Below are 25291 nucleotides of genomic sequence, written 5' to 3' on the forward strand. Positions count from 1 at the left end.
GCAACTTTTTGTTGTATGATCTACCATGGCCAATGTACTGTAGGTTTCTGAAATGACTAAGCTTTATCCAAGTGCTTGATATGTATTATAGCCAGACACACATGCTTTGTGTTGCATTTGTTGAAATTGCATCACATCCTAAGCGCTGGGTAACTGACATACAATACATGTAAGTGGTTTGAAAACCTTTATCCATACTGACTCCCCTCAGTTTGGTGCATAGATATCTTTACTTGCACAGTGTGCATTTTGTACCATGTTCAGCCTGCATTTATGCTGAGACCTATGCTGCTTAAGAATTTCTATAGGTTTAAGTGATTAAGAGCTTTTTTCCATTTGGCATTGCTGGATAATTTGGGGAGTGCCATGCTGTATGCTTTCTTGTAAGTTTTGCAAAAAGTGATTGAATGATTGTTTCAGCTGTTTCTACTTTACCATTTTATACCATAAAGTTTATTATGTGTACAATCAACTTGTGGAAAATACTGTGTTTATAAAGGTGTACTTCACATGTTTGATTTTTACTCAAATCTACAAAGTCTACTTTGAGGCAACTGATACATATATACTTTACACTTGTTGTACAGCCAGAGCCAAAGAACATGTGTATTAATAACATGGCTAAAGGAAAGAAATAAGCAACCTGTAGTATTTACCCCTGGAGTTTGTCTACTCTCAGTAGCAGTCCACTGGCGCCACCTGCTGGTGGTAATTGTCCAGCAAAACTAAATCAGAATCAGCTTTATTGCCTAAGTACGTCTACACATGAAAAGAATTTGATTCAGGTTTTAAGTTGCTCTCAGTGTAGGGCTACTTACAGATAGTTTCAAGAACAATTAACATGAAGCTACAGATAGACATACAGCAAACACAAGGACAACAAAGCTGCACAAAGATAGGTAAAAGTAGTCAGGACTATAATATTATGTATACAATAGGTGAAAAAATAGGCATATACCGGTATATAAAATAACCAAAACAACATACAGTCTATACACAAGTTAATGCAAAGGGATAGATACTGTGTAATTTAACAGATTATGTTAAGATATGCACGGACAGCGTTCAGGATAATATTTGACAATGATGGATGACATGTAAACTATATAGTTCGCCCGTTTATGGTAAAATATTATTTTTCCCTTGGAAAGCTTGCATTTTGTTGAGTTTGTGGTTTTACTGGACGCTTTATACATCCATGCTCCAAGTCACTTCGGAAAAAAAACTCAGTGTTTATCCCGGAAGACGTCTAGGGTAAAGGGAATCTGGTTGTTTGTGTACAATTGTTCACCATTATAAAATAAATTTAAGTGCATAATTGAACGTTACTACTTTAAAATAATTGGAATTTTCATTATTCGTGACTTTATGTAATGTGTAAATTTGTTTGATAAGGGTTTATTTGGGAAGAAAATCGTTCAGAACGGAAATCGGCTTTGGCTAGTGATTGGGAAGCTTGACAAGTGCTGCAGCTGCTGTATCGACCTTGGCTGGCTGATGATGGCAGGGAAGGCTTGGAGGTCAGCGGTATGTACGGGAAAACATGAAATTGTTAAACTATTGCCCCATACGCATGGCACTGTGTTTAAGTCCATCAGCTGACGTTAGGTTATTGTCGTTCACACAGTCACAGACAGCAGGGATACCAGAAACAGCTCAGTACCTACCCAGCTAGCAAGCTAGGCGTTAACGCACAGGCTACGTGTATGCAGTTACTATAGTAACCGGACTCTTGACCGCTAATTAGCCAGTAAGCTAGCAAAATCAAGGCACAAGATTTTGTTTTTTGTTTTAAGCATAACTTTACCTATAAAACCTTTTTATATACAGTCTATGATTAAAACGCAAACTATCCTCGCTGCGTCAGACTGCCTTTGCTACTGTACGTCTGCAATTCAACTGAGCAAAGATAACCTATGCTGTGAAATGTTGCACTTTTCCTTTTTGTCATCTACGTCAGTTTGCCCTAAATTCTAGTTGTCTTTGCCCGTGATGATGGTGTTTATCACTTGCCAAGACCTGCATGTATGCCTTTTAAACCTGTCCCTTTTTGATTGTCAGGTGTCATGGGTGGTTGGAGCTTTGAAGAAAGAGACTCCACAACCCAGGACGTTCACCCGTGGGGTATGAATCTTTCCTTTAGAGCTACAGCGAAATGTTCTTAAAGATTTTTTTATGTAATTTCTTAAACATATTAAATTGTGACTATCTCTGAAGTGCATAATTATTCTTGTGTCTTTGTTCTGCCTCACAGATTCAAACTGTTACTTTAATCCCTGGCGATGGGATTGGCCCAGAAATCTCCACTGCTGTTATGAAGATATTTGAAGCAGCTAAAGTTAGTTCTGGAAAAATAACATTGTTCACCAGGAACATTAACAAACAAAAATAAACATTATCAGGAACATTAACAAACAAAATAATTTTTGACGTGTTCCGCATTGTATAGCGCCTTTCTAGTCTTCTCGACCACTCAAAGTGCTTTTACATTCGCATTCACCATTCACACACATTCATACACTGAGCCTAATTTCTCAAACAGAAACTAACATTCACACACATTCATACACTGGTGGAACAGCCACCAGTGGCAATTCGGGGTTCGGTATCTTGCCCAAGGACACTTTGACATTCAGCCTGGTGGAGCCGTGGATTGAGCCACCTTCCGATTAACGGACAACCCGCTCTATCTCCTGAGCCACAGCCGCCCCACATGGCATGAGATAACACTTTATTTGTATCAATCCAGCACTGATACTCAACAAAAAAAGTCAGATCAAATCAGAATCATATTTAAAGTCTTAAAAACGGCATGCTGTAAACTAATGTAGGGATTTTGCTGTGCATACGTGTTTTATCTAGGCACCTATTCAGTGGGAAGAGAGAAATGTTACAGCCATCCAAGGACCTGGTGGCAAGTGGATGATCCCTCCTGATGCCAAAGAATCGATGGACAGGAACAAAATTGGCCTAAAAGGTAACCTGCTTTCTACACTCAAAATTACTTTAATAAAAATGGGATTGATTACCAATAAGTTGTGGTTGATGGTGATCTGCTCATATATATTTTTTCAAGCGACTAGAAATCTCTATCCCAGTGGCTTTACCCCGCAGCAAAAAAATGGGAAGTGGAATTTTTATGAAAGTTTTATAGATGTAAATTGGACTCGCCAAACCTAAGAACCTACAGGCCCAATAAAATAATTACATCATTTTGATGGGAAGAGGTTTTTATAAATAAGCAGATTTTCGACAACTTTCATTTGATGGACACCAGCTTGTGTCAGGTTCTGCCCCCTACTCAGCCATGATCGGCAGAGGCAATTTATACTAGCCAATCAGAGGCAGAGTTGTCTGGAGGGGGGAAAAAAAAACACGTAAGTGTACATTATTGTTCACTACATTTATGGCACATTGGTTAAGATCTTATCCCCTTAATATAGTTTCTTTTTGTGTTGGCAGGTGAACTAGTAAATAATTTGATTTACTTACCAATCTGCAGGTCCTTTAAAGACACCAATAGCTGCTGGCCATCCCTCTATGAACCTGCTGCTGAGGAAAACCTTTGACCTGTATGCCAATGTGCGCCCCTGTGTGTCTATGGAGGGCTACAAGACTCCCTACACTGATGTGAACCTGGTCACCATTAGGGAGAACACTGAGGGAGAATACAGTGGGATTGAACATGTGGTAAGACCTTTTAAAAACACATTACTTGTCTAGTTGTTACAATTTATAGTTTTTATTTGATGTCTCAAATGATGTCTCGGGGTGGTGATGGCGCAATGGATAAGACCATGCCTTTGGTGGGAGAGACCCGGGTTCAATCCCCCACTGTGACCCATCCACCATTGTGTCCCTGAGCAAGAGCTCCAGAGGCAAGCGACCTCTGACATGTATAGCAATTGTAAGTTGCTTTGGATAAAAGCGTCAGCTAAATGAATAAATGTAAACGTCTCATTGTATTTTTTTAATTCCCCAGCACGCACGTTTTGATATTTAGTAATAAAATCTGTTAATACTTTGATTTTGATATTACTGAAATACTATAGTTTACAGATTTTACCAAAATCTTTCTTGGATTTGTGTATTTTCAGATTGTTGATGGAGTTGTACAGAGTATTAAGCTCATTACAGAACAAGCCAGCCAACGCATTGCAGAGTATGCTTTTGAATACGCCAGAAATAATCAGAGGGCCAGTGTTACTGCTGTTCACAAGGCCAATATTATGTAAGTCGTAGTCAGTACAAATTACTTTCAAGTAACGTATCATTTTAAATTCAAATTAAATGATATTACTTTTTTTATTATTTTATTGTTTTATAGGCGCATGTCAGATGGGCTTTTCCTTCGAAAATGCAGAGAGGCTGCTGAAAAGCACAAAGATGTCAAATTCACTGAGATGTATTTGGATACTGTGTGCCTTAATGTAAGTCCCAAGAGCTTTTGCTATGAATTTTTTTAGTGTGTATAAATGTTTTAGTTTGACAAGAAGCAATATTTTGTTTAATATTTTGCATATTTAACATTCATAATTAATCGTGGCATTATTTATACCTGTTTTAACAGATGGTACAGGATCCCACACAGTTTGATGTATTAGTGATGCCAAATCTGTATGGCGACATCTTGAGGTAAAATACAGTAAGATGCCATGTTCTCCGTTATTTTTGTGCATAATTAAATTGCACCAAATCGCAACATATTGTTGTGGTTGATTTTGTTCTTGCTCATCCCTCAATAAAAAAAACGCTATTAGGTTCGTAGGAACAAACAATGAGAAACAGGAGAACAAAACTCTCTACTTCATTTAGTACAAAGTAGTTTATTCTTGAGTTTGCAGAAAGTAATGTACAAGTCTGGAATATGAAGGCTATGGGTTCAGAATGCATCTTTTAAACCTCACAGTCCCCTTCCTATTACGCTAATTATTTACTCTCTGATTCTCAGTGCTTCATATTGTCTTTGATTAAAATAAATACATCTATGTTATTATTTACTACACACAATTTCTTCAACAGAATTTACTGTGCCAGAAAACGCAATTGATAATACAGAAAATCCTCTGTTTGTATATTCATGTACTGTACACACTATTGTGTCAGTGTAAAATTGTGTATTGTGTACAATGCTAGTATTAACAAAAAATAACAATGTTTAACAAATGTCAAACAAAATTCAAACTTAATTCAAAGTATTTAGACTAATGTGTACTGTAATAATTTAACACCAGTGAATAGTAAAAGGTGTCTGAAAATGTCACTAAATATAAAGATGTTATGACATATGATTTGTGGTGAGGATGTCAAATAGCACTGAAATTGTCTGCTTCAATTCAAAATGTTGTGTCTATGTACATGAAATCTAATTAGCAAGGTGAAGATATATGCACAAGAATTTCTAACTCTTATCTGTTTACCATTACAGTGATCTTTGTGCTGGACTAATTGGAGGACTTGGAGTGACCCCTAGTGGAAACATTGGTGCCAATGGTGTTGCCATATTTGAGTCGGTATGTTCTTTTTATTCACATTAGTCAGACCCCTTTTTCTGGTTTCACAATTACTCCCATGAATCAAAGTAGAAGTTTCATAGTTGAAATTCACCCAAACATATAAAAGTTTTAAATTAGGGTTTTATATAAATATTAACCATAATGATGGATTGTGATTCATTTCTACTGTCAGGTTCATGGAACTGCCCCAGATATAGCAGGAAAAGACATGGCCAACCCCACCGCCTTGCTGCTCAGTGCAGTCATGATGCTGCGGCACATGGGCCTGCACGACTACGCCAAGAAGATTGAGACTGCTTGCTTTGACACCATTCGAGACAGACAGGTAATCTACTTTGCAAGAAATGAAGACTTGCAGTTTTGGTATAAAGTTCCTATTTCAGTCCATAATGCTTTTGTTGTCTGTCTTCAAGGTTCTAACAAAAGACCTAGGAGGAAACTCCAAGTGCTCAGAATTCACTGAAGCAATATGTCAAAGAGTGCGGAATATGGACTAAAAGGATGCTAAAGGGGCCAGGAGTTAATTGTTAGGGTTAAGGTCTCTTTATCTCAATATGTCATGTTGTATCTGCACATTTTAAACCAAAATATGTATTATTTTTAAAAACTCATGAGTTTGAGATTCATTACAGAAAAAAATCCTAACTGCTTGTCCTATCTTGACTTAAGTTTGAAAAATAGGATGATTTTTCTATTACAGAACCAATTCCTAAACTCATTGCTGTGTCATATCCTATCTCAGTCAGCGGAGGAGGGGACACACCACCTTTTTGGAAAGTTTCTTAGAAGGTATCGGCGCAGGATTTGAATAAGAGTACTGCCGAACATTCAAAACAATTATGATAAAATCTTTGTCAACAAATATTCATCTGTAAAATTAAGTAAAAGCTTTTTCAGTCCTTTTTCCTCAACAAAATTTAAAAAATAAGTCCTAATTCATGTATAATTTAAGTGAATAAAATCAAACATTTATTGAATGTTATATTGTTATTGAACAAAATTATATTACGATAATTATTGCATTTACATTTATCTGACGCTTTTATCCAAAATTTTATTTGCTATACATGTCAGAGGTCAAAGTGGGGAATTGAACCCTGGGTCTCTCACACCAAAGGCAGGCGTCTTATCCATTGCGCCATCACCACCTCATAATGTTATTGTTTTATTGTCCAGCCCCACTTTCATTCATATATTTTAAAATTGTTCATGTTGTTTAAAAGTTTTATTGTAATTGCCACACAGACCTAACAACAGTGGTACTGGCATTGTTGGTAGTTGTTTTGAACTTATGCCAACCTAACTGAGGATTCTTAGGCAATAATGCAGTTAGGACACTTCTGTAATAGCTAAATTCCTAGCCTAAGATAAATGCAGTTAGGAAACATGTTTCTGTAATATAAAAAATCCTAAATGTCATGCTGAACTGAGATACGATTTCAGACTTAGGAAGTCTCTGTAATGAGGCCCCTGAATGTTATATTTTTTTGTCACTGCACACTCCAAATCACTGTCTTAAAACTCTTGACCAACAGTTACTGTATATGTGATATGTATTTTATTCCTATTCCTAATTGTCTGTTTACTGGCTGAACTTGGCCTCTACTCTAAAGTATTGTGTTTGTCAATATATTTCACATTTATGTTTTAAAAAATTCTGATGGGCTTTTATGATTTCAACATAATTTGGCTACCATAACGTCAAACTGGCATATTTTTGCACTAAGTCTTTTTTTCATGTCATACTGTTTTTCTTGCTGCAAATATCATGAATGTATAAAAGGAATATTACAATGATATCAGAATTGCCAGACTTTTTATTTATTGTTATGCAAACAACTCTTATTTGCTATGATGATCAACTCCTGTGACCCCTGTGATTACATTATGCCACAGTTTTTCTCTGAAGTGGTATAAACAATATACTGAATACTGCTAAATATTTTCACAAAATACAGGGTCAGATCCTGTCATGCAACTAACTAGCAAGATTTTAAAGCAGTAAAAATAAATTGTTGACTAGACAAAAATATAAATGAGAAACAAATATTTCAGTCTATGACATGATGCATCAAAATGGTGTGACTCTGTATTGTAATAGCAAGTATTATTCACAAAACCTAGTCTTGGTTTCCTGTTAAGATTCAAAATGGTATTGTCCATTAATGCAATAATTTCCCTGATGCATGGTGCATGTAGAAATACAATACAGTACAGAACAGTACAGTTGACCAGTGTCAGTTTAAAATTAAATACTAAATACAGAGTGCTACATGCTGGCTCAGCACAGTATATCCATGTTTCTCCTTAGCTGCTGTTGAGCTGCACAATGGCAGAGGGATAAAGGATTTTTCATAACAGCACTTCCGTGCACAAGGAACTCTGAACCTCCGCCCAGATGGCATCAATATCAAAAGAAGGAAATTAATGGAGTGGGATATGTCATCAAGGATTAAATATTATTAAAAAATTAAATATGGTTCCTGTATTATTTATGCATTTTATACACAAGACTAGATATAATTAAATTCCATGCATGTCCTCAAACATTATGAGATTTGCAAGTGACGTGATTTTCATACTAACAGTTAGTCAGTTCTCTATAAACTATTCTTCATAGAAGCTCTCTATGACCTTGTGGTACATCTCCAACACGACTGGGCGACGAAGCTTCATTGTTGGACCTGGAATAAGAAAGCAACATAATGAGCAATAGTTTGCCACAGGTTAAAAATTGCATGGTTTTTAACATGAAAAGCATGATATATTTTTATACATTGTCTACTGATCGATGTTCTGCTAAATTTACCCAGCTCTCCTCCAGAAACGGAAAAGTCCTTTCTGAGAATAGTCCACTTTTGTATGCGTTGGGCATTAGAGGTGGCTGCAGAGTTGACTCTGTTGATTCCTTCTTGAATTGCCTGGTACACTTGTTTGTCTTTTCCTCCAATGATGTCAGACACTTTAGTTGCTTGGCTGCCTAGCTGTTGGCAAAACGCCACAGCCTCCGAATTCAGCACCTCTGTTGGTTCCATGGTTTCTGTTATGCTACCACACTGGAACACAGAATTAAATTCCTGGAATCGTATATATATATATATTTCCATATAAATTATAATTAGTTGTGAAATTTAACAATTGTAGTAACTTGTGAAACCAAATCTCTCTAGGGAGTTTGACATTAAGAACACTAAATAAAAACAGTACTACAGCAGCTGCGTTTAAGCAAGAAAAAAGGGAGTGTATATTTGCCTTTGCTATCTACACTGCTGCTGCTGTGTAAACTTTTATTTATGTCCGTAAATTGTTTATTTTTAAAGATACATATGTTACACAGTACCATAACATGACTTTACATGAGATATGATTGATGTCAAGAATACAGTACAGCATACCATTTTCTATTATCTGAACACAAACTAATGGCAGATTAACTTCCACTGCTACGCCAGTGATGTCCAGATCTACATCTCCACCAAATCCATCACCACAGTTACCTCTGCAACTCTGACCAACTGCCTCACCGGCATACAAACCTGGATGCAAACCAATTTCTTACAACTCAATTACAATAAATCTGACATGATCATCATCGGCCCCAAATCACTCACAAAAAACATCAACAACTTCAGCCTTTCCATCAACAGCTCCACCTTGACTCCTCACACATAAAGCCCTCCATAACAAGACCCCTTCCTACCTCACAGACCTGCTCCACCACCACAATCCCTCTCGCAACCTCCACTCCTCTCACACTAACCTCCTCTCACCACAAATCAGGACCTGTACCTGGGGCGACAGAGCTTTCACCATTGCAGCCCCCTCCCTCTGGAACTCCTTACCCATACACATCCGAGATTGCGGCGACATGGACTCTTTCAAATCACTTATCAAAACCCACCTTTTTAGATTAGCTTATAACATCAGATAATATTATATTACACCTGCTGCTGTTTGTTATTTTGTTATTTATATGGTCGCCACTTGCTCTCATATATTTCCGCACCACATGTTTTTATCTACTGTTTGTATATTTTATATTATGCTATTTATGTTTTTAATCGGTTTTAAATGTACATAACTTCTGCTTTTACCTGTAAAGTGTCTTTGAGTGTCCTGAAAAGCGCTTTAGAAATAAAATGTATTATTATTATTATTATTATTATTATTATTATTACCTTTAAGGTCAAAAGCATTGACAAGAATTTCCTCTTGTCCCCTATGAGCATGGCATTGCTGATGATAGGTAGCTCCCGCTTCACTGCTTCCTCTATGGGAAGAGGGGGAATATTCTCACCTCCAGCAGTGATGATCAACTCTGAATGAAGAAAGAGGGTGTACTCTGACATTACAGCTGTTTATGACTCATTACAAGGATAAAGAAGCCCTAAATTCTGTCCAGAACAACATGCGCTCATGTGTGGGTAATGTACAGATTGTGAAATGGTGATGCAAGACAAGCAATTTTCTCACAATAGCCTTACATAGCTCTACCTTTTATTCTCCCTGTGATGTACAAGAACCCCTCTTCATCTATCTTCCCAAGGTCTCCAGAATGCAGAAATCCATCTTCATCCAAAGCTTCTCTTGTCTTGTCTTCCACATTGAGGAAACCCATGAAAATGTTACGTCCCCAAAAGCATATTTCACCTGTCCCATCAGAGTCTATGTTGGCCATTTTGTATCGACAGCCAGGCACCACCTTGCCACAGCTTTGTCAGAGAAAATAATTCTTCCTGTTATTTTATGTTCATAAAATTCAAATTCAAAGCACTCAAACATAACAGATTTTACATATAATTTTGACGATCCTAAATTTTTACCTTGGTAGTTTGTAAGCTTTGGGACTTGACATAAAGTGGGGCCCTGTGCTCTCACTCATGCCATATACCTCATACAGCCTGATATTCAGGCCCAGGAAAAACTGCATCGTCTCACTACCGATTGGTGCTGCTCCAGAGAAGAACTTCTGACAGCAAGACAGGCCCAGCTCAGCCCGAATCTTCTGCAGCACAAAACTGTCAGCCAGAAAAAAGAGGAAAGGTTTCTCTTCATCCCTGAAAAAATCCAAAGAAGTGAAATATCAATATAATGAAATCACCTCTCTTTGATTGATCACATACGTTCTGTGTTGTCTCGTGGGGCCATTTATATCCCCAAATGTATTCATATCACATAAGAATTATTCCCAAAATTCAAGCTTCATCTGCACTTACTTCTGCATATACTTTTGATTGGCTTCCAAACTGACTGACATTGCCCATGTCACCAGTTTCTTTTTCACATATCCACACTCACTAATTCCCTGTTTTATCTTCTCCATCATCTTCTCCCATACCCGCGGGACACCCATATGGGATGTAGGACAAACTTCTCGCAGTGTTGTTATCAGGCTTCCCTACAACAAATCCAGTACATAAAGAGTTTAAAAACACATACATTAAATCAGTCAGTTGTCAATGTTTATTGAGTACATTATTCATCTTGGACAGCTAAAAGTTTGTTTTTATTTTAGTATTATTTAAGAGAGCAACAACAAATATTTGTCAGCACTTCATTTTGGAAGGTCTGTTAGTTGTAACCACGGTAGAGCCTTAGCTCATTGCTTTTACCTTAAATTTAATGAAAGTTTGATGAAAAAGTGCTTGTTCTTAAACACATTATTTCCGCTTTGCATATTTTTTACCTTTAAGGCATCTGGCTGTGCGAAGTATACCAGCTCACCCCACTGGATGCCTGTCCAGAGATCATAGATCTGAGCGGCGATGTGGCTCAGAGGCAAGTAGCTCACCAGTGACTCCTGTTTGGTGTCGGCCGGCTGCATGTTGCCAGCCCTGCTGGCATGATTGGCAGTCCATGTGATCTGAATATTTGTCATAGATTCAGACAGACTCCTTATTTACTTTTTTCTGTTTTTGCCCACCATGTAACAATGTGACAAGAAGCTATAATACATGCAACTGCTTGCATAATAACATGAAGTTGAATCTGACTAAGCACAGACTAACAATAGTCACACGAAAGCTTACATTGTCATGACTGAGCATGACTCCCTTTGGTCTGCCTGTGGTGCCAGAGGTGTAGATCAGGACGCAGCATTGGTTGGCTCTCTGGCTGCAGATGAGGTCATCCAGTTCTTCCTCAGAAACATCTAGACCCAGCTGCATGAACTCCTCCCACTGTCACAAACCAAAAACATACAGCATCGTAGCCTGAGCTCTATAGTCTCTTTGACCTGTATCATTTTAAATGTTGTCAGAAGGCCTTACAGAGTAAAGTTCAGAGATCTTCTGCTGGGGGTGTCCACTGTACTGCACTATGGCTTTCAGATGGGGCAGTCTGTCACGTATCTATGGTATCAAGAGTGAGAAATTTACCACAGCATGTTTTGCATGTGGGTAAAGACCTTATTTTTAAGTCCTATATTTAAGTAATGTTACCTGCAGGATTTTGTCCAATTGCTTTTGGTTTTCCACCACAATAATGTTGGCTTTGGAGTCACTAGCCACATACTGACATGCTTCTGGTGAGTTTGTGGCATAAATGCCAGCCACTATCCCCCTATAGGAAGAATACATGTCATTATAGAAATGGGGAAAGAAAGAAGTGAATGTGTCATTGCAACAGGAGCATGTACAGATGAAATAATGAGCACATTAAGGACTATACAGTATTTTGGGGTTACAGGTTGATTCAGGTCAGTGCTTAGTGTAATGCAAGTCTGTTTGTTGTTGCTTTAGGATGTTTCTTTCTCACCCTGCCATGATGGCACCGACTGCAGAGAAGAACCATTCTGCGGAATTGAATCCTAGTATTCCCACTCCATGGAATCGCTCTAAACCAAGCTGCACACATTAACAGAAAGTTTTTTGTCTTTTCTTTATTACAAATTTGACCACTGATAACACTCAAAAGTTGTCATTTAGTATGTACTGTAGACATTAATTTCTCTATCTGTATGACATACCTTTATAAAGCTCTTGGCTGCTCTCCGGCAGAATTGATAATACTCCAAGAAAGTTATCTTTTCCCATTTGTTGTTCTTCTTGCTGGCGAGTGCATACATGTTTCCATATTTTTCAACTGAGACTTTGAACATTTGGTGAACTGTGACAGGTTCCTCTGGACACCCTTCGTCTATTCTCAGTCTTACTGAGCCTTTAGCATCAGTGGTCCAAAGAGAATCAGCTGGAGCAAGAGGTGCGCCAGCCCACTCCTCTTCTATGTTTTTCTTTCCTGAGATGTGAGAGGAAGAAAATCTGAAAAATAAATCTTATCCCTCCAAAAGAGGAATAAAAGCCCCGTCTGTTACCCTGCTGGTATTAGACCCAGACCCATGTGCTCATAACTCACCTACAGAGGCATGTTCTTCGATATCTGTCTGCTCATGCGCCATAGACTCCTGAACACTGAAACGCACAGAGGAAACATGGGCTCCAAATAGCTTGTATACACTCCACCTCACATTGTGGCAAACTTTGGGGCTGCTGTTCATTCCATCACATGGGTTTAATTTGCTGCATTGTTTACCCAACACAATGTCAGGCTTTTGGCACAGCTAAAGCCCCCATGCTTTGTTTGCCAGAATATATTCAATGAAAGCTGAAAGACTGTTCGCTGTCACTCATTAAAACTATTATTTTGATGTATATTGTCTTTGACTTAACCAAATAATGTGGAAGTAAATGTTATGGGGTTAGAACTACTAAATGGGACTTCCATTCTTTATCTATACTCATAATGTGGTGGCAGAAGGCCATTTTAATACAAAGCGGACAGGAAAATTCATTCAACAACTTGGGCAAAAGTGTTGATACTCTAAAGAATACAGACAAACAAAAGTGGTGGTCAGTGACAAAATCCAACAGTCATCACACATCAATAATTTTGTACTGTAGTGAATTTGCATGCAAACTGGTGAATCTGGTTCATTCGACCTTAACTGAAAAGTAGTAAGAGCATTACTGTAGTCTGATGATACTATACCATTTCCTAATCCTCTAGATTAAAGGAACAGAAAAGTTAATTTTATGTTGCTTACCTGTTTTCAAGTTGATCATCTCCCTTCTCTTCATTAGGAAATTCCATACTGTTAGTTGATAGATGTCCTGGTAGTGTGGCTACAGGTTATGTAGAACCAAGTCTCTGGATTTGCTCAAAGTAGACACTTTTCAAAATCTGATTGGCATACACATCTAGTTTTCAAGAACAAGTAAATTAAAAGTGCAGTTTCACAAGCCTTATGAAGCCATTAATGGTTGAGAAACGAATCAGAAAGTCCATGTGTGCAGTGGATTGGACCTCTCACTCAAGACCATGTCCTGAATTTAAATGAGCACAGTCTTCTCATATGTAAATCAGATTATTATCTTCCCCTAAATCACACACAGAAAGGTAAAACTTATCTCATAACAATACAACACTTTCAACTTTGACCAAGGTGAGTTGGGTGGAAACTATGATCTAACCTATTATTTGAGTTTAGTATTCCAAAGGTTGATCAATTGGGTTTGTATGTGGCTCCTACACTAGACAAGCTCAGTTCATTCAAAACGTTGCACAGAGCTTTAATACTTCATTTAATCATTTTAGAGTTCCTTTAAATAGGCTACTTAAAATCCTGTGGTCTGTAGCTAGTCAAGGCAACATCTGCAGCTGTTAAAATGTTTACTTATACAGTCATCATTGCAATCATTTAGTGTGCAATAATTCTGGTTGTTATGTAACAGCATAGGTTGCCAAGAGTCTTCTGTAAAAGCAGGATTAGTTTACTTGCACTAATTCAGTTATAAGAATCAGAATCAGAAGGAACTTTATTGCCAAGTAGTATTTTACACATACAAGGATATTGCTTTGGTGATAAGGTGCTACACGTAGCACAAGCGTACAGTTGACATAAACAGATGTAGAAATATATAAATATGGAATAAACAAATGCAAGTTATATAAGAATAATACAACTCTTTGCAGAGAAAGAACAATGTGGCAGATATTTACATGTGCATTACTCCGGTATGTGTTGTGCAGACGTATTGCAATGGAAGATAATATTGTGAACATAAATACATAAATTGACAATATAAAAAAATAAAAATAACAATAAAACAACAACAATTAACAATTAACAACAAATATGTGCAATGTGCCAGGTTTGTGCATGATATGAAATGAAATAATATTTAAATGTACAGAGACATTTGTATGATTTGAAAGAGGGGAGCGTCAGTGAGGGACCCGGGCCTTGTTGATGAGGTTAGCTGCAGTTGGGAAGAAGCTGTTTTTCTGGCAAGAGGTTTTGGTTTTGATGGACCGCGGCCTCCTGCCAGAGGGGAGAGTCTGAAACAGTTTGTGTCCAGGGTGGGAGAAGTCAGCTGCAATCTTTTCTGCTCGCCTCAGAGTCCTGGAGGCGTACAGTACAGGTCCTGAAGTGATGGAAGATTGCAGGCAATCACCAAGTACATCCTCGGCTGGGTCTTTTTGGTGAGGGAGGTGATGTTCAGTTCCCACTTGAGGTCCTGGCAGATAATGATTGTAGTCCATCCTAATTTACTATCAGACAGACTTCTGATATGCAAACTCAGAAGATTTTTTTTGAAATTGGCCCTTTGACTTTAGTTCAAAGTAGCTGTTTCACATGAAATGCTTTTAGAACCCTTTACCCTAGTGGTGGAATGTAATAAATACATTTACTCAAATACTGAAATTTTGAGGTAATTCTACTTTACTTCAGTATTTTTTTATGCTATTTACTTATACTTCACTCCATTTCAGAGGAAAATGGTGAACCTTTTCCTCCACTACATTCATTTAGCCTAATTGTTAGCTTATTTTCTAGATTCATTTTAACACAAAATGTAGTTAACAAATGAATTTTAATGTCTTATTATTAAGCTACACAGCGGTGTACAAAACTTATCAGAAAGTTAACCAGCTGCAACATTAAAAACATACTTATTAATGCATCGATAATTATACTCCAATTATATTGCCTAAAATCGGCTGCTCAAGTTAAATTTTGGATGCAGGACTTTTACTTGTAACAGAGTATTTCTACACTGTTGCACCAGTGCTTTTACTTAAAAGTAAAATAGCCTATTTTGGTAAACTAATTCTTCCAAAATGGCTTAACCCACTGCACTTTTATCAGCACTATACCAAACCAAGCTAATGTAGACTGGGTCAACATATATAACAAGCTGGTCTGGCAACCTTAAACATGCCTCCCTCTCTAGCCCTCTTTTTTTTTTTTTTTGCCTCAGCTCAGGTCTTTTCTAGACTCTGCAGTCCCAGCCCCCCTCTTCTCAGAGCTCTCCAGAAAGTTCTGCACTGTAGCGGCTATCCATATATAAGAACCAGCCATCTTCCTTCAGCAGCCTCAGTAACACTCGAGCGAAAGCGACCGTAGTAACAACGCCTGACAAGTAAGTAACGTTAGGCTACTTTATATTTTTTAAAGGATATATAGCTATACGGCTCATAAATGTCAGCGGTTTCATTCAAGCTTTAACTTGACATGTTAACAGTTGCCCACATGTGCTGCCTCTGTTAACGTTTATTCGCGTTATCTGTCTGCGGCATACGTTACTGTATTGTAGACTTGGGTTAACGTTATATTTAACGTCTTTAAGCTTAAGTTTAGCGTAGGATTTGGTTAATGTGGACTGTGTTGTTGGGCGATATTAGCTAATGTTTATATAGATTTTTGACATGTTGCTACTTCGATAACGATATAATTGGATGCTAACATTAACACATCTTAGAAAAATACAAAATAATAAGTGGTATAACGCGTTTCTGGTTTATTTCGTTGAACGTTTTAGGTTATCACCATGGTTCACGAGACCGGCTACTACGATCTCTTGGGCGTCAGACCCAACGCCTCATCGGAGGAAATCAAAAAAGCTTACAGAAAACTCGCACTGAAATATCACCCTGACAAGAACCCCAATGAAGGAGAGAAGGTGAGTTACATTTAGCTTTAGGGCCTTTTTGGCGTCCCTGTAGCCGTTTACAGACCGTTGGAAGTGCCCTGTCTAATTTTAAACTGCACGCCTTGTTGAATTCACAGCAGGAACTTTCTGGAATGAGCTAGTCGCAGCTTCTGTATGATTAGGTACAGGAAGATTAACCCGCATGCCACTGTGTTGAAATGCTTCAGGCTACAATGTCAGGAGGTTGTGAAACTAATGTTTAAAATAAAATGGTCTTTCCCTGTAGACTATATCTTCACACTCAGTGGCTCATTTAGCTGATGTATTTTGAAATAACATTGACATATTACAGATGAATATTCAGAAAATAAGTGTCTTTTGAGTACCGCAAAAATAAAACGTGTGTGTGTATGTATGTATGTATGTATGTATGTATATATATGTATATATATATATATATATATATATATATATATATATATATATACTGAAAACTGATATCAAGTAATCCTGGAAACATGCAACTCATTACCACAGCCTAGATAATGGAGTGATCCATTATTTATAAAAAGCTTTAAATGCAGTCGTTTTTTTCCAAAAACATCTGGGGTTTTTTTTCACAGTTCAAGCATATATCTCAAGCATATGAGGTGCTGTCAGATCCACAAAAGAGAGACTTGTATGACCAAGGAGGAGAACAGGCAATCAAAGAGGGAGGCATGGGCGGAGGAACTTCCCCAATGGATGTGTTCAACATGTTCTTCGGAGGTGGGGGAAGGATGCACAGAGAGAGAAGGGGTAAGAGATAGAAATATATATATATATATATATATATATATAATTTAAGAGCTGAACTAGCAGCAGGCTGTTAAGTTTATATTGACATGCCTATAGCTTGTATAATGTTTAAACTTATACGTATCATCTTTTCCTGTAGGAAAGAATGTTGTCCACCAACTTAGTGTTTCGCTTGAGGAGATGTACATGGGAGCCACCAGGAAGCTTGGACTTCAGAAGAATGTAATTTGTGAAAAATGTGATGGTATGTTGTGTTTGGTAGTTTTATTTGTTTTTTTTAAATGCATCTACAATAAAGTGTTCAAAAGTCCAGTGACTTACATTATCTAGTTTATTACAGGTTATGGTGGGAAGAAAGGTGCCTTGGAGAAGTGCTCAAGTTGCAAAGGAAAAGGAGTACAAATTAAGGTGCAACAGATTGGGCCAGGCATGATTCAGCAGATCCAAAGCATGTGTGGAGACTGCCACGGTCAGGGCGAGAAATTCAACTCAAAGGACCGCTGCAAGAACTGCAATGGGCACAAAGTAGAACGCAAGAAGAAAATTCTTGAAGTTCACATCGACAAAGGTTTGTCACCCCCCTTAAATAAAGACATAAATAAAAGTTGTAGCTGGTGTGAATATCATGTAAACTGAAGATAAATGTGTTCTGCAGGTATGAAAGATGGTCAGAAAATTACATTCAGTGGAGAAGGTGACCAGGAACCTGGACTGGAACCAGGGGATGTAATCATTGTGTTGGATCAGAAGGACCACCCAGTTTTCCAGAGACAAGATGACAATTTGATAATGAAGATGAAAATCAAACTTGTTGAGGCCCTGTGTGGGTTCAGAAAGACCATTCAAACATTAGACCACAGAGCACTCATCATCACCTCAAAGCCAGGTAACTGAGATCAGCTGGTTTTCAGTGCTTGTTTCGTTTTTCAGTAAACAATATTCTTAATTCAAATTTCATCAACATCTTGTCTTTTATGAACAGGCCAAGTAATCAAGCATGGTGACATCAAATGTGTTCAGAATGAGGGCATGCCCATTTATAGGGATCCTTACGAAAAGGGACAGCTCATCATTCAGTTCGATGTAAGTACTCTGAACACAACATTTCACCTGGATTAAGGTCTCTTGTCAGTTTCTTTGTTGTAGCAAACACTAACTGCAATTCATCAATTCTCAGGTGGAATTCCCAGATAAAGGCTGGCTCCCAGAGCATCTCATGTTCCAGCTGGAAAGACTGCTTCCTCCCAGGGAGGATGTGATGTTGACTGACGACATGGAGGAGGTGGAACTCTGTGAGGTGGATGTGCGGTCAGAACGGAAAAACTACAGTCGAGAGGTTTATGAGGAAGACGAGGAGGGTCCCAGAAGCGGAGTGCAATGTCAGACGCAGTAATCAATGTCTAATAAAAATATGTTGTGTGTAGTAAAATGGGTGTTTTTGTTTTGGATGCTTTTTTTTTTTTTGGTACTTTTTCTGTGACAGACATGCCTTTAGGCACTGTAGATTTGTAACATTAAGTTAAAACTTTTGCCAGTGCCATTTGTTTCTGTCGACTCTGCTGGGACCTTCAAGTGGATTACTTATTTCACATTTTACTTGTTTTCCCTAAGTTATCAAAACTGTTACTTTGGTGTTGCTGTTTTAATATGTTCTATTTAAGATCCACGTCTTTTTAAATGTACATGTTTCCTAAGAAATCTGTGGCACATATTTTTCCTTTTCATTCAGAAAGGCCAACTTCGTATACTTTCTGTGAAGGTAATTTCAGTCATGAAAAACATTTTTCTCAATAAAGGTCTCACAAATGCTTCAACTTACATTTTTCTTTATTTACTTGAGATTTTACTTGAAGTATCTTGCATATTTAAAATTATTGCTGGTCTATAAATTTATCATAAGTTGGACATATGTACATTGACAGAACCTGTCAGTGAATGTACAACTAAATTGTAATCCATGGAAATGAACAGCATGGCCTAATTACAGACATAACGTGTACAATCTGTTTAATGTTGCTTCCTCCTGAAAGAGCAACCTGTAAAAAGGAAAAATTAAAAATTAGATGGCCTTCAACTTGCAACTGAAGTATATGTATAGCATAAGGTGGTGCTCCTTTGCATAAAATTAGCAATAGTTTTTTTTGTGTGTGTGTGGATGTTTTACCCTCTGTCAGTCTGGCTTTTCCTCCCTTTGACTGGCACAACACAGTTGAGCATCCCACGCAGAGCACCACTGTCTGTGCATGGCTAAACACGGTGGTGATCTTGTAGCAGCCTGTGAAGAAAGTGTTAAACTAAAAAAAAACAATCGGTCCAACATTTATTGTAAATACATACCCTGGCCACTGTACAGCGGCTGCCCACTGCTCCCTTCAGGGATGTTTTAAATGCAGAGGATGAATCTTGCTACGTGTACGTGACAAATAGTATCTTTAAAAAATGCACTTAAATTATGTTTTCATGAATGCCATGTAGCCTACGTAATGTAAAAGATTGCTTAATCACTGCAACAAACATGGCATGAGTAATGGGCCTATATGTGACCAAACAAATGGCCTAAAACCACTTCATCAAACCACCACAGCATATAATGTTTTTTATGCATGTAATGTTATCACACGTCCAGGAGGAGTTAAATCTACTCTACAGTTACTGAAATACCTGGGCACTTGACGTCCATAAAGTAAGAGTTAGGACTCTGGACAAGTCTTTTCTTTTTATGTTGTCTTCTCTCGTGCTCAATAGAAGGGTGGAGGAGGTCTCTGGCCAACTAGAATTAATTAAAAAAAACAACAAATACATTTATTTTGACACAGTTCTAAGTAGACCTGAGCCAGTAAAACAAGTTCATGCAACAATGGCTTTAAATGATTCGTACTATATCAAGCGAACATTATTTTTCTGATCTCACATACACTTTAATAATTACAACGCTACTCCTGTGGTAAACCATGTAAGTACTCGTTTGTTATTATTTTAAATCTTACGTTATCTGTTACAGACAGACGTTGTCTTTAAGTTAGATATCGTTTTCGCATGAACGATGGAAAATCATAAATAATGTCACACTGTAGTTTTTCTATACAAGTAATGTAAGTTAAATGTATTGAAATTACTCCACCACATGTGACATCGCATTCTCATTTGGTACCGTTGCGTTTCAGCAAGTAGTCGCCACCCATGCTAGACGGGGCTATGTTAGCTAACTTTAACTCCATGTGCTGCTGCTACACGTTAACAACACACGGTGGGAACTCGACAATAAAAGGCAGCTGATAACACTTTAATATTAACTAATAAAAAAACAAATTACCACAAGAAACTGTAACTTACAGGCATTTTCACCGTGCTATGCTGGCTTTCCTAAGCATACGGGCTGACTGGACAGAAACAAGCTGTGCAGTGGCAGGAACTGGAGCAGGGGGGATGGATATCACTGAATCTTGTCAACAGGATATGTTAAAAACGGTGTTGGTACAACGGCTTTGAGTGGAATTTAGTAAAAAGTTGGGATTTTGGCCAAGTAAATAGTCTTGGTGACGATGGAATTGACATATTACGTTTTAAGGATTTCGGCATTGTGAATTTTTTTTCATGAACTAGCCTATTTTAAATGAAGCAAAACAAAAATCTGCCACCTGCATCCCAAGTTTATCGATGTGTTTATGGTTTGTAGCAGATACAGAGATTCTAATTTATTTTCATGATATTTTCATAGACTGTATATTTTATAACATTTTGTAAAATCAAAATTATAGTACATTTTGTTCACCCCAAGCTTAGGCAAACCCTTTTGGACACATAAAAGCATGAACTAAATGTAGGCCACATGAGGGCATTTTAATGAAAAAACAGGAGAAAAAACACCAGATTTATGTTTATGTAGGTTAGGCCATAGATAGGTATAGGTATAGGTGTAGGACATTTTTTTATTACTGTAGCTATAGACTAATAAGAATCAGAATCCCATAGTTATATGGTAAAATTGCTGTCACCTCATAATCTTATTTTTATCACAAAGCGTAACCTGTCTGTTGACACCTTGTCCTTTTAAACTACATATACCATAATGCAAAGCAGAAAGTGACGTCACCCATCACGGCACCGGTCTGCCACAGACAGCTGACGATTTCTAGACTAGGGCTCCCAGCTCTGTACGGCCCTACATTGTCGAAACGTTGTCTACGTCTACAGTGTTTAAATGGCGAAAACCTACGATTATCTCTTCAAGTTGTTGCTCATCGGAGACAGCGGAGTCGGTAAGACATGTCTGTTGTTCAGATTCAGCGAGGACTCCTTCAATACCACCTTCATATCCACAATAGGTGAGTACCCTGCAGCCGCCCCTAAATCTGACATAATGCCCATATCAGCTGAATACAGTGCTTTAGTGCATTGCACTAGTGGTCGTCAATATATAGTGTAGTAATACATTTAACCTACTATAGGGTAGTGATGAATTTATTATATTTTGCAGACAATGGTAAAAGGGGACTAACTGCAAAAGCGCAAGACAATGGGACTGAGACACAAATGATAATGATCTCCTTTCCTGATAGACACCAGTAAGGTTAAATTTAGAATGAGATCAAAACTATAGTTTTGATGTTCTACCTTTGGAAAACTTATTGAAATGTGAAGCCTCTTATGTTCCACTCAGAATAGCTAAAATATTGTTATATCATCCATAAAGCGCTACAGTATACCACAGCAGCTTGTTTTGTTGTGACATTGAATGATGTCGTCCTACAACTTGACATAGGTTTAACAGTCCATAAAAAAAGTTATACTCATGGCAGAAGTGCCTGGTTTGCGGTGCATCTTAGACATCTGAGAGAAAAAAATTATATTATAACATCAACTAATCAACGCAGTAAGCATCAGCCTATACCGTTCAATCTGTGTCTGTTTATTCAAATGCAGGAATAGACTTCAAAATCAGAACAATAGAGCTGGACGGAAAGAGAGTCAAACTTCAAATTTGGTGAGTGCATTTTGAGTAGGCTTTCTGTGTGTGTGACTGTCTGTTTACATTTATTCATTTAGCTGACGCTTTTATCCAAAGTGACTTACAATTGCTATACATGTCAGAGGTCGCTCGCCTCTGGAGCAACGAGGGGTTAAGTGTCTTGCTCAGGGACACATTGGTGGATGGGTCACAGTGGGGGATTGGACCTGGGTCTCGCACACCAAAGGCTTGTGTCTTATCCATTGCGCCATCACCGACCCTGTTTACCACTGAAGTTGATTTGGTGTTTTCAGGGATACTGCAGGGCAAGAGAGGTTCCGGACCATCACTACAGCTTACTACAGGGGAGCAATGGTAAGTCTGCGCTTCATCCTACATTTCTTCCCTATGGGTTTATCTTGCATATCACATCGTTTGAGATTTTGTTGGTGAGGATGCATGTTTTTCTTTGCAGGGCATTATGTTGGTCTATGACATCTGCAATGAGAAGTCTTTTGAAAACATAAAAAACTGGATTAGAAATATTGAAGAGGTGAGTTCTGAATTGAAACTTGTACTAATAGATAAACTAATATTTTAGCATAATTTATACTTGGTAGAAATTGCTGTTTAAAATTGTGTGCGGTGTACTGATAGTAACATACGCGCACTTTGCATAATGAGTCATTTAACTTCTCCCAGCATGCCTCGTCTGATGTGGAGAAGATGATCCTGGGTAACAAATGTGATATGACTGACAGGAGACAGGTGTCTAAAGACAGAGGAGAAAAAGTGAGTATCTGCAGACAGTCATTCCTATAACATAGTCTCAAACAAATTTATATGCTGTGTGCACTTTTCCGATTTGCACTGATTGATACTAACATTGTATTTTTATCTCATGTAGCTGGCTATTGATTATGGAGTTAAGTTCTTGGAAACCAGTGCAAAGTCTAGCTTAATGGTAGAAGAGGTAAGCAAATTTTTGTAACTCTGTAAACATGACAGATAAACATGTTTCACATTAAACATTTTGTTTTATTTTTGTCATTCATTCTAGGCTTTTTATACCATGGGAAGAGACATATTACATAATCTGAGCTCAAAGACAGTAAGTTTTTAAGAGCTTCTTATAATAAATGCCAAGGGGCGTAATTTCCACTTGGGATGGGGGTTTTGATTATGTATATTATGATTTTTCTTCTCCCCCACTTTTACAGTTTCACTTTTGTCACTGAAACAGTCTTTTTAATGTCTAGCTACCAGTTTTCAGATGAGAGAGAGGAGAGGATTGGACTTAACAGTAGCAAGTGTTTTTTTTTTCTTTGCCTCTCAGGCTACAAAGCGGCTACTGCCCTCCCCAGTGATAGGTGGATATTTGTATGTGCAGCCTGAGAGAAGGACTGCAACATGGACTTCTTTAAACTCCTCTGCCCTTTTATTTAAGAATAAAAAAATATTGAATAAATATTTTTGTTTATAGTCAAAATTCTCCTATAAGCTTGCAATAATTGAACATCATTCAAACAGAAGGCAGTACAACACTGTTTTTATTGTAAATATGCTTACTCAATATTTGTCATAAAATATGAGTTCTCTATTAATGAAAATCGAATGTTTAATTGACGTTTAACTGACATATAGTATAGTATGTAACTACTAAATATAAATTTTTAGAAAGCCTAATAACCAATTTTATAATCATGTTTATTTGCTAGATTGATATGAATAGAAATTCAAGAAATTACATTACATTTTTTCTTTTGACTTAATGTTCCCCCCAGGTCCCCACTGATGAAACTAAACATATAATACTGTATTCATTACATTCCTCCACTAATATATATTTTCCTTGCTAGACAGACAATAATGCCGGAGGAACAGGCAAACCAGTGAAGATCACAGAGAAAAAGTCGAAGAGAATAAAATTCTTCAAGTGTTCGCTCCTCTAGGCTGCTCATTGTTCGCAGTCCTAGTGAGACTTTGCTGTTTTGGAAGTTTCTTGCCTCCCGAGCTTCCCTGTAGCTGTGGCAGCAGTGGTCATATTGAGAGGGCCTTACTGCCATCTGAAGCTCACAGGTTCGTGAGTGGTTGGGATGCCGTCCTGATCTGCTGACTAGAAGAGGATCAACCAGGAATGAGGCCTGATAATGTTTATCTGCTCATGTGAAAGACTTGTGCATAATCGCCAGCACTGGTTCGGATCTGGCCGTGCAGTTTCTGCTCACAGGAGGCAGTGATCCTGTTGGCTTTTTTGATACCTCTGTAGGAACTCATGAGAATATCTAAGTTACATATAGTTGTCTTATAACTGGAGAAAAAATGAAAAAGTTCTTTCATAAACTGTAGCATTGTTTTATACACACTACTTATTGTCATATTTACTATTATGATGCCATCAAGTCTCAGCATTGATTGTATTTGTGTAAAATCATATACTGTAAATTAATAGGCCTATAGTCTACTATTGCACTGTCATCATTTCTATTTGTGCCTAGAAGGAGTCACAGGATTGTGATAGAAAAGACAGAAACATGTAGAAATATAACCGACTGTATTCTCATGTAATTTTTATTATTTTTATTGAAACCTTTATTCATACAGATTTCTGTGTCAAAATGAAAATGTGAAAGGTTGGTTGTTTCTTGTGAGCTGTACTTACTACATAATGTTATGCGATTGTCAGTATTTGCATGAAAGCTGTAGGGATACTTCTGAGTGGGTCATTATTAAGCACATGTTACAGTATCTGAAAAGAAAATGTTTACAGACAGTATTTAAAAGTGTGAATCATATATAGGAAGTTTGTGTTTTTGCTGTTCACATAGTGTATATGTCAGTACAACTGTCCGTTGCGTATATACTTTATTTTCACTTTAAACTGTAGGTTTCCATTACATCTCCAGCATGCAAATCAATATGCAGACACATGCAGCATGCAGGGGAAAGCTGTAATGTGAACGATTAAAAGCTGCTGTATGTGAAAAGTAAAGACAGTAAAGAAAGTGGATCTTTAAAAGAGAGCATTCTGGTGATTTTCACTACTCTGCACTGACAACTAACATTAAAGCTATGGGTAGGCAACATTGGAGAAACAA

General features: G+C 37.6%; 6 protein-coding genes across 10 annotated transcripts in view; 4 read left to right on the forward strand and 2 right to left on the reverse strand.

Moving 5' to 3' along the window:
* Positions 1 to 472, forward strand: part of lrrc61 (leucine rich repeat containing 61) — a 4571-nt gene extending 4099 nt beyond the window's left edge. Inside the window, exon 10 of one of the 2 annotated variants that reach the window (XR_006822778.1) lies at positions 35 to 472. The gene's annotated coding sequence lies outside the window, so the exon portion shown is untranslated. The remainder of the gene's footprint in view (positions 1 to 34) is intronic. The other variant, XR_006822777.1, reaches the window with a different exon arrangement.
* Positions 473 to 1108: 636 nt separating this feature from the next.
* On the forward strand, positions 1109 to 6446 carry idh3a (isocitrate dehydrogenase (NAD(+)) 3 catalytic subunit alpha). 2 transcript variants are annotated; one of them, XM_046037442.1, is made up of 12 exons: positions 1109 to 1254; positions 1396 to 1527; positions 2062 to 2124; positions 2255 to 2338; positions 2863 to 2977; positions 3503 to 3690; positions 4098 to 4231; positions 4328 to 4430; positions 4571 to 4635; positions 5429 to 5513; positions 5689 to 5841; positions 5930 to 6446. In XM_046037442.1, exons 2-12 carry the CDS (start codon positions 1498 to 1500, stop codon positions 6011 to 6013), a joined length of 1104 nt encoding a protein of 367 aa, XP_045893398.1. In that variant the 5' UTR covers positions 1109 to 1254; positions 1396 to 1497; the 3' UTR covers positions 6014 to 6446. The 2 variants fall into 2 exon arrangements, with proteins under 2 accessions (XP_045893398.1, XP_045893399.1); XM_046037443.1 differs by lacking the exons at positions 1109 to 1254; positions 1396 to 1527 and adding an exon at positions 1737 to 1882.
* A 1258-nt stretch (positions 6447 to 7704) lies between these two features.
* On the reverse strand, positions 7705 to 13604 carry acsbg1 (acyl-CoA synthetase bubblegum family member 1). The gene is made up of 14 exons (XM_046037778.1): positions 13558 to 13604; positions 12870 to 12925; positions 12484 to 12752; positions 12273 to 12361; positions 11957 to 12077; positions 11786 to 11866; positions 11546 to 11695; positions 11203 to 11379; positions 10733 to 10914; positions 10340 to 10573; positions 10011 to 10228; positions 9695 to 9834; positions 8326 to 8572; positions 7705 to 8200 (listed from the first exon to the last, which is right to left on the reverse strand). The coding sequence occupies exons 1-14, from the start codon at positions 13602 to 13604 to the stop codon at positions 8124 to 8126; spliced, it is 2088 nt and encodes a 695-aa protein (XP_045893734.1). The 3' UTR covers positions 7705 to 8123.
* A 2179-nt stretch (positions 13605 to 15783) lies between these two features.
* On the forward strand, positions 15784 to 19063 carry dnaja (DnaJ heat shock protein family (Hsp40) member A). The gene is made up of 8 exons (XM_046036334.1): positions 15784 to 15937; positions 16337 to 16477; positions 17071 to 17245; positions 17385 to 17489; positions 17586 to 17813; positions 17901 to 18131; positions 18228 to 18328; positions 18423 to 19063. The coding sequence occupies exons 2-8, from the start codon at positions 16346 to 16348 to the stop codon at positions 18636 to 18638; spliced, it is 1188 nt and encodes a 395-aa protein (XP_045892290.1). The 5' UTR covers positions 15784 to 15937; positions 16337 to 16345; the 3' UTR covers positions 18639 to 19063.
* rps27l (ribosomal protein S27 like) lies at positions 19055 to 20733 on the reverse strand. The gene is made up of 4 exons (XM_046036340.1): positions 20579 to 20733; positions 19907 to 20015; positions 19410 to 19520; positions 19055 to 19281 (listed from the first exon to the last, which is right to left on the reverse strand). The coding sequence occupies exons 1-4, from the start codon at positions 20582 to 20584 to the stop codon at positions 19253 to 19255; spliced, it is 255 nt and encodes an 84-aa protein (XP_045892296.1). The 5' UTR covers positions 20585 to 20733; the 3' UTR covers positions 19055 to 19252.
* On the forward strand, positions 19912 to 25201 carry LOC123961187 (ras-related protein Rab-8B-like). 3 transcript variants are annotated; one of them, XM_046036337.1, is made up of 9 exons: positions 19912 to 20198; positions 21326 to 21570; positions 22169 to 22229; positions 22508 to 22568; positions 22669 to 22746; positions 22896 to 22985; positions 23101 to 23166; positions 23254 to 23304; positions 24053 to 25201. In XM_046036337.1, exons 2-9 carry the CDS (start codon positions 21447 to 21449, stop codon positions 24143 to 24145), a joined length of 624 nt encoding a protein of 207 aa, XP_045892293.1. In that variant the 5' UTR covers positions 19912 to 20198; positions 21326 to 21446; the 3' UTR covers positions 24146 to 25201. The 3 variants fall into 3 exon arrangements, with proteins under 3 accessions (XP_045892293.1, XP_045892295.1, XP_045892294.1); XM_046036339.1 differs by having other exon boundaries at positions 21440 to 21570; XM_046036338.1 differs by having other exon boundaries at positions 20183 to 20198; positions 21323 to 21570.
* Positions 25202 to 25291: the final 90 nt, after the last annotated feature.

Source organism: Micropterus dolomieu, linkage group LG22, assembly GCF_021292245.1.
Source record: "Micropterus dolomieu isolate WLL.071019.BEF.003 ecotype Adirondacks linkage group LG22, ASM2129224v1, whole genome shotgun sequence".
NCBI classification, from domain to species: domain Eukaryota; kingdom Metazoa; phylum Chordata; class Actinopteri; order Centrarchiformes; family Centrarchidae; genus Micropterus; species Micropterus dolomieu.